Source organism: Diceros bicornis, chromosome 2 (genome assembly GCF_020826845.1).
Source record: "Diceros bicornis minor isolate mBicDic1 chromosome 2, mDicBic1.mat.cur, whole genome shotgun sequence".
In the NCBI taxonomy this organism is placed as follows: Eukaryota; Metazoa; Chordata; class Mammalia; order Perissodactyla; family Rhinocerotidae; genus Diceros; species Diceros bicornis.
Window position 1 is genome coordinate 37,072,359 of NC_080741.1, and position 14,620 is coordinate 37,086,978.

The window sequence follows — 14,620 nt, forward strand, 5'->3', positions numbered from 1 at the left end:
TAGTGGCTGAAAATTTTTCAGAATGGATTAAAGATGTGAATCCTTAAATAGAAGTAGCACAATGAGTCCTGAACAGGATCAGTAAAGATAAATTCATACCTAAACACATTGTAACGAAACAACAGAACTTCAAAGACAAAGTCTTTAAAAAATCTGTAGGATGAGTAAAATTACCTGAAAGGATTAGCAAGTAAACTGACAATAGATCTCTCATCAGCAACAATGGAAGCAAAGAGTGGAAAAGTATTTTCCATGTGCCAATGGAAATGTAAACCTAGAATTCTTTACCCAGCTAAATTGTCATTCTAAAATGAGAATGAAATAAAAACCTTTTCCATAAAATGGTACAGCCGCTGTGGAAAACAGTTTTGGCAGTTCTTCAAGAAGCTAAACATAGAATCACTGTATGACCTGGAAATTCTACTCCTAGGTATATACTCAAAAGAATTGAAAACTCAGATACTTGCACATGAATATTCATAGCATCATTATTTACAATAGCCAAAATGTGGAAAAAACCCAAATGTCCATCAGTAGATAGATGAATAAATAAATTGTGGTATATGCATACAATGGGATGTTATTCAGCCATAAAAAGGAAAGAAGTACTGATACATGCTGTAACTTGGATGAACTTCAAAAACATTTTGCTAAGAAATAAAGCCAGACCCAAAAGGTCACATATTGTATGATTCCATTTATATGAATTATCCAGGATAGGTAAATCCATGGAGAAAGTAGATTGGTGGTTGCCAGGGTCTAAAGGAAATGAGGAATAGAGAATGGCTACTTTGAGTATGCTGTATTCTTTTGGGTTGGTGAAAATATTTTGGAACTATCTAGATAGTGATGATGTTTGCACGACATTGTGAGTGGACTAAAGGTCATTGAATTGTATACTTTAAAATGATTAGTTTTATGTTATGTGAGTTTTACCTCAATAAAAACAAATCATAGTAAAAAAAAAAAAAAACCTTCCAACTCTTGCAACTCACCTGTCTGAAAGAACTGTTAAAGGATAAACTTTAATAAATTTAATCTTGGAAGGAATGAATGAGAAACAAGAAACAGTGGTTAACAAAATGTAATCATGTAGGTACATCTTAATAAACATTGACTTAAGAAAAAGAAAGAAAATATTGATAATAACTAATATGTGGAAGATTTGTTGAAAGCAAGGTAGAACTAAAATAATCAATAATTTTAGTTGGATGATGGGAAGAGGGTGATTAGAGTTAAAGTGATTTAAGGTTGTTGGGTAGATATATTGGTTAACTTTAGACTTTAGAGTTAATATAAGATAAAATAGACCTTGAGATAAAAAACATTATTATAGAGACTCCTGCTTTTCTTTAGGAAGGACATGAAAGACTTTTGCTTTCATGATAATCACAAGAAAAATTACAGACAAAATTTAAAAATCATACTTTCTATAGGACAAGCAAAGAGCAGTGGACAAGAGGAGGTCTGAATGAACTGAATTTCACAGAGAGACAAACCCTTCATAGTGAGCAGAGAACTACAGCAGCTTCCATATCTGGTGGTGGATGGCTGTCGTGGTACAGGTGGGCCTACTTGACACACAAAAGCTAAATCAGCCATACTTTGGAGACTCAAATACAAGAACAAATAATTTTGCCTAGAAATTCTCCCCCTTTAGTTCCTTTTCACCCCTTTCCTCCCCAGCAAAGTTTTGCCAAGATGGCAGCAACAGAGGAGAGGCTCATAAACAGGGAGAAATCGTCTAGGCTATCACATTCTTTCAGTGATAGGATTTAGACTTGAATCCAAAAGCAAACCAAAGCTATCTGAAACTGTAGCACACCCTCTTCTGGATCACTTACTAATAAGTTTTTTTGTTTTTTTTTTTAATGTAATGGCTCAGAAGGTTGTAGATTAAGCCAAACACAAGTGATCTAAATTTAATTTTAGCTGTGATCCAGGTCAACTCAAGAAGGATTCTGAATGAGTAGACACTAACTTGAACCTCTAGAGAGAGAAAAGGGCTTGCGCTCTCTGGGAAATAACAAGCCAAAATAAAGTTATACTATATTCTTCACTATTCTTTTAGCCACAATGCTTGGAATACAGTCTAAAATTAAGAGACATACAAATAAGCAGAAAAGTGTGACCCATAAACAAGAGAAAACATTTGATGTAAGCAGACTTTTAGATAACTCAGTTATTAGAATTAGTGGATGAGGACTTTAAAACAACTATTACAAATCCTTTAAAGAATGTAAAGAAAAGATGGTCATAATGAGTGAAGAAATGGGATATTTTGGGAGATACATGGAAAACACCAAAAAAAATCTAATGGAATTTCTAGAACTGAAAAAGACAATAATATCTCAAATTAAAAGAATCATATTCAGCAGATTGGACACTGCAAAAGAAAAGGTCAGTGAATTTGAATACAGGTTAATAGAAATTATCCAGACTGACATACTGAAAGAAGAAAGATTGAAAAAAATTGAAACATCATCAGCAACTTGTGAGGTAGTATCAAGTGGTCTAACATACATGTAATTGGAGGTCCAGAGAAAGAATGAGGAATAAAAAATGTTTGAAGAAATAATAGCCCCAAATTTTCCAAATCTGATGACAGACAATCTACAGATTTAAGAAGCTCAGTGAATGCCAAGTGAATAAATACAATGAAAAAATGCACTTAGGCACACCATAGTTAAATTACTGAAAACCAAAGATAAAGAGAAATCTTAAAAGATGACAGAGAAAAGAAAACATATACATTGGGGAATAATGATAAGAATGTTCATTGACTTCATATGAGAAAGAATTCAAAACACAAGACAATGGAATGACATCTTTCAAGTGCAGAAAAGAGAGGGAAAAAACCTCTCAAAATTGTGTATCTAGCAAAATTATCTTTTAAAAATAAAAGCATTTTCAGGTAAACAAAAGCTGAGAGAATTCATCACCAGTGTTCCCATATTATAAGAAATGCTAAAGGAAGTTCTTTAGGCTGAAGGGAAATGAAGCTCATGTCTACAGGAAAGAATGAAGAACACCATAAATGATAGTTATGTGGGTAAATATAAAATACTTTTTACCTCTTTTAAAAAATTCTTTGAAAGATAATTGACTATTTAAAGCAAAACTCACAGCAATATATTTCGGTTTATAATATATGTCAAATAAAATATATGACAACATTAGCACAAAAGATAGGAAAGGATTAAATGACAGTATACCGTTACTGTGGTGGTGGAGGTATATTAGTTCAAGGTAGACCAAAATGGGGATGTATACTATAATCAGAGAAACCAACAAAAAAATACAAATATTATTCAATTATTTGATTATGTCAAAGATATCTTAAAAGGAGAGCAAAGGACTGAACAAGAAATGGGTCAGTGAAAAAAATCAAAAGTGAAATAAAAATATACCTTGAGACAAAAGAAAATGGGAATACAACCTACTAAAACTTATAGATGCAGCAAAAGCAGTTCTAAGAGGGAATTTCATAGCAATAAATGCCTATCTCAAGAAACAAGAAAAATCTCAAACAGCCTAACTTTACACATTCTAAAGAACTAGAAGAAGAAGAACAAATGAAGGCCAAACTCAGTAGAAGGAAGGCAATAAAGATCAGAGCAGAAATAAATGAAATAGACTAAAAAGACAATAGAAAACGTTAATGTAGGTTAGAAACTTGCATCTACATAAAGGAAGGAAAACATCAGAGAAGGAGTAAATGAAGTTAAAATAAAATTTTTTACTTTTTTCTTAATCCATCTAATAGATAACTGTTCAGATAATAGAAACAGTGTATTGGGTGGTTATAGCATATGGGTAAGTGAATGTATAATTGCAATGTTATAAGGATCAAGATGTGGAACTGGAAATACTCTAAGATACTTGCACTATCCATGAAGCAGTACAGTGTAATTTGAAAGTGGACTTAGATTAGTTGTAAATATATATTACAAACTCTAGGGCAACCACTAAAAATATTTTTAAAAGAATATAACTGATGTGCTAGGAAAGGAGAGAAAATGAGACCATATAAAATACTCATTTAAAACCAGAGAAGGTAGGGCCCGGCCTAGTGGCGTAGCAGTTAAGTTTGCATGCTCTGCTTCGGCAGCCCAGGGTTCGCCCAGGATTCAGATCCCAGGCACAGACCTACATGCTGCTCATCAAGCCATGCTGTGGCAGCGTCCCACATACAAAAAAGAGGAAGATGGGCACAGATGTTAGCTCAGGGCCAATCTTCCTCAGCAAAAAGAGGAAAATTGGCAATGAATGTTAGCTCATGGCCAGTCTTCCTCACCAAAAAAAAAAAAGACAAGATAGGAAAGATAAAGAAAAGTTCAATGACTAGAAAACAGTTACAAAGATGGTGTAAGTTCAGAGTGCATTAAAAAAAATACCCACCTATATATGTTATCTGTAACAAACCCACATTAAATATAAAGACAGAGATAGATTAAAAGTAAAGGGGTAGAGAGAATGTACCATACTAACACTAATCAAAAGAAAGCTAGTGTATCTTAATCTCAGGCAGAGATGACCAAAACAAGGAAAATTATCAGGCATAAAGATAGGCTTTACATAATGATAGAGGAGTTAATTCTCCAAGAAGATATAGTAATCTTTAACGTGTATGCACTTAATAATTGAGCACCAAAATACATGAGGCAAAACTGATACAACTGCAAGGAGAACTAGACAAAACCAGTATTATAGTTGGAAACTTCATCATCCCTCTGTCAGTAACGGACAGATCCAGCAGGCAGAAAATCAGTAATAATATAGTTTAACTGGACAGCACCATCAATCAATTGGATCTAATAGACATTTATAGAATGCTTTATTCAACAACAGCAGAATACACATTATTCTCAAGGTCACATGGAATAGTCACCAAGATAGACCATATTTTGGGCCATAAAACACATGTTAGCATATTTAAAAGAATAGAAAGAATACAAAGTATGCCTTTGGACCACAATGGAGTTACACTGGAAATTGGTAACAGAAAGATAGCTTGAAAATCTTGAAATATTTTGAGATTTAACAACACACTTCTAAATAACAAATGGGCCAAAGAAGTCTCAAGAGAAATTTTAAAATATTTTTAACTAAATGAGAATGAAAATACAAATTATCAAAATTTGTGGGAAGCATTGTGTAGAGGGAAATCTACAGCATTGAATGCATAAATTAGAAAAAAAGATCTAAAATCAATAATCTGAGCTCCCATTTTAGGAAACGAGAGAAAGAAGAGCAATGGAAATCGAAAGCAAGCAAAAGAAAGGAAATAATAAAAATTGGAGCAGAAATCAATGAAATTGGAAACAATAGAGAAAAATTAATGAACCCAAAAGCTGGTTCTTTGAAAAGATCAATAAGATTGTAAACCTCTAGCCAGACTAACCAAGAATGAAAGAGAGAAGACACAAATTACAAATATCAGAAATGAAAAAGGGATCATCACTACTGATCTCATGGACAGTAAAAGAGTAATAAAGGAATATTATGAACAACTCTATGTCCGTGAATTTGAGAACTTAGATGAAATGGACCAGTTCCTTGAAAGACACTACCAAACCTCATGCAAGGAGAAATAGATAAATTGAATAGACATATATCTATTAAATAAATTGAATCAATCATGAATAACCTTCCAAAATAGGAAGCTCCAGACCCAGATGGTTTCGTTGGTGAATTCTACCAAACATTTTAGAAAGAAATGATACCAGTTCTGTACAGTGTCATCCAGAGAACAGAAGCAGAACACTTCCTAACTCATTCTGTGAAGCCAGCATTACCCTTATACCAAAACCAGAGAAAGACATTACAGAAAGGAAAACTACAGACCAATATCTCATGAATATAGATGCAAAAATCTTCAACCAAATATTAGCAAATAAATTAAGTAATGTACAAAAAAGAATTATACACCACAACCAAGTGGGATTTATTTCAGGGTGCAAGGATGCTTCAACATTCAAAAATCAATTAATGTAATCCATCTCATTAATGGTCTAAAGAAGAAAAAGTCATATGGTCATATCAGTAGATGCAGAAAAAGCATTTGACAAATTCTAACACCCGTTCATAGTAAAAACTCTCATCAAACCAGGAATAGAGGGGAACTTCCTCAACTTGATCAAGAATATCCATAAAAAACTTACAGCTAACACCACCTTTATTGATGAGAAACTGGATGCTTTCTCGCTGAGATCAGACACAAGAAAAGGATTGTCCCCTCTTACGACTCCTATTCATCATAGTACTGGAAGTCCTAGCTAATGCAATTAGATAAGAAAAGGTATACATTGGGAAGGAAGAAGTAAAACTGGCTTTGTTTGCAGGTGACATGATTGTGTATGTAGCAAATCCCAAAGAATTGACAAAATATTCCTGTAACTAATAAGCAGTTATAGCAAGATTGCAGGATACAAGGTTAATATAGAAAAGTTAATTACTTTCCTGTATACCAGCAGTGTACAACTGGAAATTGAAATTAAAAACACAATACCATTTATATTAGCTCAAAAAATGAAATACTTAGGTATAAATCTAGCAAAATTTGTACAAGATATGATGAAAACTCTAAAATTCCAATGAAAGAAATCAAAGAAAATCTAAATAGAGGAGAGATGTTACATATTCATGGATAAGAAGACTCAATATTGTTAAAATGTTCATTCTTCCCAGGTTGATCTATAGAATCAATACAATCCCAATCAAAATACCACCAAGTTATTTTGTGGATATTGACAAACTCATTCTAAAGTTTATATAGAAAGGCAAAAGACTCAGAAAAGACTCAGAAAAGCCAATGCAACATTGAAGAACAAAGTTGGAGGACTGACACTGCTTGACTTAAAGATTTAGTATAAAGCTACAGTAATCAAGACAGTGTGCTGTTGGTGAAAGAATAGACAAAGAGATCAGTGGAACAGAATAGAGAGCCCAGAAATAGAACTACACAAATAAAATCAACTGGTCTTGTGACAAAGGAGCAGAAACAATTCAGTGGAGAAAGTATGTCTTTTTCAACAAATGGTGTTGGAACAATTGGACATATATGCAGAGAAAATTGGACATATATACAAAAACAGAATGTAGACACAGACCTTACACTTTTCACAAAAGTCAACTCAAAATGGATCATAGACCTAAATGTAAAACTCACAACTGTAAATCTTCTAGAAGAAAACATAGGAGAAAATGTAGGTAGCCTTGGGTTTGGCAATGAGTTTTTAGATAAAACACCAAAAGCATGATTCATGAAAGACAAAATGACAAGTTGAACTTTATTAAAATTAAAAACTTCTCTGAGAAAGACGCTGTTAAGAAAATAAAAAGGCAAGCCACAGACTGGGAGAAAATATTTGCCAAAGACACATATGATAAAGGACTGATGTTCAAAATATACAAAGACCTCTTAAAACTCAACAAGAAGATAAACCATTTTAAAAATGAGCAAAAGATATGAACAGACATTTCACCAAAGAAGATATACAGACGGCAAATGAGCATGTGAAAAGATGCTTAATATCATATGTTATTAGGGAATGGAAAACTAAAATAACGAGATACCGCTGTACACCTATAAGAATGGCTAAAATTAAAAAATCTAACAATACCAAATGTTGGCAAGATACAGAGCAACAGGAACTCTCCTTCATTGCTGGTGGGGATTCAAAATAGTACAGCCACTTTGGAAGACAGTTTGGAAGTTAGTTACAAAGCTAAACATAAACTTATACAATCTAGCAATCACACTCCTAGATATTTATCCAACTGAGTAGAAATCATATCCACACAAAAACCTGCACACAACTGTTTATAGCAGAATTATACATAATCGCCCAAAACTGGAAGCAACCAAGATGTCATTAAATGGATGGATAAACAAACTGTGGTACATCCATACAATGAAATATTGTTTGGCAATAAAAAGTAATGAGCTATCATGCCACTGAAAGACATAGAGGAACCTTAAATGTGTATTTCTAAGTGAAGGAACTAGTCTGATCAGCTACATACTGTATGATTCCAATTATATGAAATTCTGGAAAAGGCAAAACTGTGGAAGCATTAAAAAGATCAGTAGTTCCCAGGGGTTCATGAGGAGGAGGGGAAGGGAGGAACAGGTGAAGCACAGGTGATTTTTAGGGCTGTAAACTATTCTACATGGTACTGTAATGGTGGATCCATGTCTTTATGCATTTGACAAAGCCGGTAGAACTAACTGTATAATATAAAGAGTGAATCTTAATTTAAACTGTGGACTTTAGTTAATAATAATACATCAGTGTTCATTAATTGTGATAAATGTACCACACTAATGCAAGATGTTAATAATGGGAGAAACTGTATGTATGTCAAGGTGGGGGTTAATATATGGGTACTCTATGTATTATCTGCTCTTATTTTAATAAATTGTTAAAAGGGGAGATAAGCAAATGTTAAAGAGATGTTGTTAAAATCATGCATGTGCAAAACAGATATTTTACAGGGTGTAATAGTAATTTTAAAAAAGTGAAAAGGCAGAGAAAACCTTATAGTAAATGTCATAATCAATGATTAAAGAGTGACAACTTTTTCTCTGAGATGGGAATAAGAAAAAGGTATCTCTCATTACCATTATTGATACTAGAGAAGATCATAGCCACTTTAGTAAGGCAAGAAAAAGAAACAAAAAGTATAATTATTGAAAAGGAAGAAAGAAAATTGTCATTATTTACAAATGAATTGATTTTGTATGTAGAAAGTCATTAGAATATATGAATGAATTTGGAAATGTGGCTGGATACAAGGTAAATATATGAAAATTAAATATATCTGTATACTAGCAACAATTAGAAAATGACATTTTAAAAATTCCATTTTAATAGTAACAATAGCAAATAACCAGGGGAAAAAAGTCTCAAGATGAACAGACTGTCTTTGTGGAAAACTACAAAAATTACAATGAGAAATTAAAGAAATTCTGAATAAGTAATGGAATACATGATGTTTATGGATTAGAAGACTTAATATTGTAAAGATCTCAATTCTCCCAAAAGTTTCCATAAATTCAATCCCAGTAAAAATTTCAGAAAGTTTTCTTATGAAAATTGATATGCTGATTCTAAAACATAAGTAGAAATTCAAAGAACCAAGAATAACCAGGGTAATCTTGGCACAGAAGAATGAAGTTTAAGGACTTAGAGTAGCAGACATCAAGACTTATTATAAAGCTTCATAAGTTAACAGGGTCTTATTGGCATGAGGTAGACCGTCAGACCAGTGGAACAGAATATGAAGTCCAGAAGTACATCCGCTCCTGTATACCCCTATATACATTTATTTTTTATTTATTTATTTATTTATTTATTTATTTATTTATTTATTTATTTTTTGAGGAAGATCAGCCCTGAGCTAACATCCATGCTAATCCTCCTCTTTTTGCTGAGGAAGACCGGCTCTGAGCTAACATCTATTGCCAATCCTCCTCCTTTTTTTTTTTTCCTCCAAAGCCCCAGTAGATAGTTGTATATCGTAGTTGCACATCCTTCTAGTTGCTGTATGTGGGACACGGCCTCAGCGTGGCCGGAGAAGCGGTGTGTCGGTGCACGCCCGGGATCCGAACCCGGGCCACCAGTAGCAGAGCGCGTGCACTTAACCGCTAAGCCACGGGGCCGGCCCTCTAGATTTATTTTGAACCAAGTTGCCATTGCAATGCTTTCCTAATGAAGGGTGAAGTTACACATTTGAAGTGGGAAGCAATTTCCAGAAGAAAATGTTATAGAAGGGCCAGAACTCAGTTTCCCACTACTTTAACTCCTCTAGCTATCTGTTTTTATAGCCTGCATCCCAGGCTCTGTCATTCAGGGCATTTATTTTATTCATTGAAACATGATTCAGGAATTTGGCTTAGGCTGCAGTTTGGCAGTTTGGAGTCCTATCATGCCCTTTTAACTTGTGCAGATTCGACTACATGTATTCATGGGGTGAGGGGAGAGAGGAAATAATGTAAATGCTAAAGGCAATCTACTTTTTCACTCAGTAAACATAAAATTGAGTAGGAAGCATGAGATGAGAAATGTGAACTTCTGTTCCGCCTGTTGGTTCTCATGTGTGTCTGAATGTGTGGGCCTCTTGCTTCAGGTAGTGTGATTCTAGCATTTAAAGATTCCTGTTTTCCATACTGCAGGCTCACTAGACAGAAACTGCTTCATCTCCTGTTTAGTTGAAGAAATAACATCTAGTCCAATCTTGAGGGAAAAACAGCTGTGTCAAACTTTCTAAGGCAGTATGTGTAGTGATCGTGGGCTTGAGCTCCCAAACCAGACTTCCTGGGTTTGAATCCTCCATTCCTGCTGTCTGTGTGGCCTGGGCAGGTTACTCAGCCTCTCTGTGCTCAGTGTCCTCATCTATAAAACGGAGATAATAGCACCTCATAGCATTGTTGTGATGAGTAAATGACTAACATAAACTGTGGCTAGCACATAGTCAATGCATAATCAATGTTAACTATTTTTATTATTATCAGTATCATTATTACTGAGAGGTGATAGAGTATGTGATTGTCCATGGTGGTACATTCTTAAGAGATTTTCAAGGGAAATTTAGCTAACTTCTTTTTCACCTTCAGCTTGTACTTTAGAACCCAACCCCAGCATGAAATATAACTCTGCTGTACCATACTCATTTCTCTATCTGGTCCTTGGTCTTTTAAGGAGCTGACGATCAGTTGTGGCTCATTGTGGAATGGTCATATGGCACAGAACATGGACATTTGAGGCAGGAGGGCATGTGGGTGGGGCAAGATGTATTCCCATAGAGGCAATGTAGGTATGCTGACACCTTGAAATATTTTATATGTTATATATTTAATGTTGTATTTTATATATATATATATATTTATTTAAGTACACATTTTCAGCCACCAGCATTTTCCTATGTACAAAGTTCCATTAAGTCTTTTAAGATCAGTGCAACTCTTATGCTTCTATCCTTTGCTTTTCACTAGAAAATGATTGGAGCCTATATGGTATAATGGTATCTATGCTGTCACTAGCCCTGTGGTGCTGCTTGTGGGTGCATTATTGTAGGGTATGACACTCTGATGTCTTATTACTGTTCTTCCCTGAGCCCATGGATTTTCAACTCACTACTCATTGTTACCTCTGAAGAATTTTGTAAGAACTTTCTAGGTAGCTGTTTCTCATCTCACCCTCCTCCCCCTTCCACACACAGAGGCACACACTCTCATATTTACCTTCCAGGACTGTGAGAATTAAGATCCTATTATTGTCGCTGACCTCATCCCCATCTCCCCTTCTTCTCACAGGAAAGCTGTTCTTTGTTTTCAGCTGTCACTGCGCAGTGCTGAGGCACACACAGCTATTTGCCACTGTACATCATCAGCAACTCATCTCCTCTGCTGCCAGAACGTTGGGACCTCACTCAGACTCCTGCCGTGCTGATAGCTACTGCTTCCTCTAGGGGCATTACTGATGTCAACTAAGTTTTTGTTTGCTTCTCTCTGCTTTTCTTTTTCACCATCTTTCCCATCTTCTGTGGCTTCTTGGCTTTTGCTCAGGAAAAACTGGTCACTTATAGACCTTGCCAACTAATGAGCTCCATCTCTCTGCCCTGTGAACAAATACATCTTAAAACCAAATGGGTTTTATCATCAAGCATATGCCATGTTATTTGAGGCTCAGGCATCTGAACCTGTTTGGTGCATCTGCCACCAAAAGAGGGATTTGCACTGTGTGTTGGGGGCAGGGGAATTAGAAGGATTTAGCTCTCACCGGGCTCAGTGCCTGGGAGATTAGAGAGTTGGTCTTTGAGTAGAACAAGTTATGATCTACTGTCCCATGTCCATGTCTTAGAACAAGAGAGATAGTTTAGTGAGTGCAAACATTAAATATTTCATAGTAGTGATGTAAAATTATAGTGCATTTGTGTATTGGAAATTGTGGAATTTTGAAAAACTTATGATATATCCAGATGGCACATTAGAGTTTATCTTTCAAGTTATAAATATACTAAAATGTTAACACCATCTCATTTTTGTGTTTTTTCCCTTTCTCCCTAGAATATTTTCCTTCTTGGATATAGTAACTTTGTGCCGATGTGCACAGATTTCCAAGGTAAAGTATTAACCAGATTTTTAATCAATAAATACCAAGTTTTATTAGAATGAGGATGAGTTTTAGTTCAAGTAAACAGTTAAAAATTAAAATGTCATTTTGTGTATTTAACATAACACAATGTTATCATAATTCCATATTTGATTATCAACTAATGTCTATCAAAAATAAAAGTTTGGAAATACAAAGGATGAATCGAGACTTTAATAGTTTCAGTAAATGTATCTCTTTCACCCCAGTCCCTCTTCCTTTACCTCCTACCCTCCAGGCTTGGAACATCTTAGCCCTGGATGGAAGCAACTGGCAAAGAATAGACCTTTTTAACTTTCAAACAGACGTAGAGGTAAGTAACCTTGTTTTAGACAAAAGCCTTTTTAAAAAGACTTTTTAAAAAAGACTTGAAGTAAACTGTTCACTCTTTCTTGCCTTTTTATTTTGCTGCTTTTAGACTTGATATTAAGGTGCCAAGGTGGAATAGAGAGGAAAAAAACCTGGAAGGTATTTGCATACATCAAGACCAAAATTCTGCTTGTATGTTACTTTTTCCTCTGTATCAGTAGCAGATTACTTTTCCCCCTTGTTCATGGCTATAATCTGAGTTTTACCACTTAGCTTTTTAAAGACTCACACCTGCGTCATTAACACCTGGTTCAATGCTTTAATCTTGAGTATCTTGACAAATATTTATGTACCTGAAAGATCTGCTGAGAATTCTAGTTCAGCATCAAGAATGGGGAAATGTCAGAAGCATGGGCCCAGAAGTGAGGCTGGACATCTGCACTGTCACTCCAGCTTGGCCACTTAAGCCGTATAATCTCTCAGTGCCTCAGTTTTATTATCTATAAAACAAAGTAAAATAATCTTTAAAGCCTCTTATAATTCTAGGACTCTAGTGTATTTATCTGGAAATTTGTAAATATCTCCCTTAAGATGGTAAACCTGACCAAATGAGAAAAATTTATTTTAAAACAACTTTAATATTAAATTCCAATTTATAAACAAAAAGAAAGAAGGAAGTAATAAAGAGCATTGCATATAGTAATTGTCTAGAGTGCTGTTTTAAGGGTCTGGAGATTCTGAAGTTTATCATCTGTCCAATGTGAGTAAGATCTTATTCATTTCTAGTTTAGCCAACTCAGTTACAGTAGTGGAATTGTATTTTGATTCAGTTACTCATGTAGTGTGTTCAGGTGTTTTTATCAAAGTGTATGTTTTTTGTCTTTTTTAATGGATAAGGAAATGAATGTGTTTAACAGTGAGATAGGCCCAAACAATTTCCTGTGAGTTAGTTAACCTGGTGTTACCTAGAAGAACTGATGGCCAGTTGTGGAGGCCCTTCACCTCCTTCTCTAGGTTACATGCTGCTTGAGATTCTCTGGTCCCATCTCAAACCAGTGGAGCAGAGCACCTACAGCAAGTGGGGCTGAGCTCGGGGTTTCCTCAGTTGATTTCCTCTCATGTTGTGGTGCTCTGAGCTTGGAAGGGGACAGGGACCTCAGGACTTGATGCCCATCCTGGAAAGATAAACTGTAGTTCCTAGCTTGGACTGTGGTCCTTGAATTAGGAGTTCTTTAATGCTCTTTCTAGGCTTAATAGTGATGATTGCAACAATGCCCCGCCCAAACATGCTGACATGTAATTCGCCTTCAAACTAATAATCTCAAGATCTTTATTCATTGTGTTTACCTAGTGACATTGAGAACATTCAATTCCAAAAGTTGTAGTCATTTCTACTGGCAAAAGGAAAGTCATTTTTTAAAAAGTTTTGCAAAATATTTTTTCTTTTTCAGTGGTTCTGACTGTCTCGTCAGTTTTCTTTGATGATTTTTCCAAACTATACAACCTTTTGGAAGGCATATCAAAAACTTTTAAATTCAGATATTAAAAAATACTATTTCAAGCAAATAGCACTACCTTGTGTGTTATTTGATTTCAGAATTTTAGCTGAGTGCTGACTGCAGCTATATAAACACATTGCAGAAATACTTGAGTACTTCCACTAAAAGAGAGACCAATTTATGGTTCACCAATTACATGTAAAAACCTGAAATAGGCTGGTGACATCAGCATCATGGCAGAGTGAGCTTCTCCCATTGAACTCTCCCCCTCTAAGACAAAACAAAAAGGACCTTCATATTCCAACAGAAGCTATTCACACAACACGGGACATCTGAGGCACCCAGGCATCCGTAAACCCGAGGACTGAGGTGCTGGAATCCCCAGAGTAAGTGGAAGGAGGTAAGAGGAGATCCCTTCCTTCCTCAAGGACTGCAACCGTGAAACTGAGACCACGCGGCTCTCTCAAAGAGGGGGGGGCAGCTGTCCGCAGGAAAACTGGCGCTCTCCAAGACCCCTCACAGCCTCTGGGGAATCCCCACATGGAGGGAGCGTACTTTTGACAAGCTAGCCCCTCAGGAGAGCCGAGAGCGACAGCAAGGCGAGAAACCTCTGAGATTGGGGAGGGGAAAGTAAGTGCCCCTGCCCCACCCACC

The 14,620-nt window shown here is 35.5% G+C and overlaps 1 protein-coding gene across 4 annotated transcripts in view; it reads left to right on the plus strand.

Moving 5' to 3' along the window:
- Nucleotides 1–14,620, plus strand: part of FBXL2 (F-box and leucine rich repeat protein 2) — a 132,052-nt gene that overhangs the window by 37,372 nt on the left and 80,060 nt on the right. For 2 of the 4 annotated variants that reach the window (XM_058554652.1, XM_058554660.1), the window contains exons 3-4: nt 12,074–12,128; nt 12,397–12,471. In XM_058554652.1, the coding sequence (XP_058410635.1) occupies nt 12,074–12,128; nt 12,397–12,471 (130 nt within the window). Of the gene's footprint in view, nt 1–12,073; nt 12,129–12,396; nt 12,472–14,273; nt 14,367–14,620 lie in introns of those variants that run through there. The other 2 variants (XM_058554670.1, XM_058554676.1) reach the window with 2 other exon arrangements.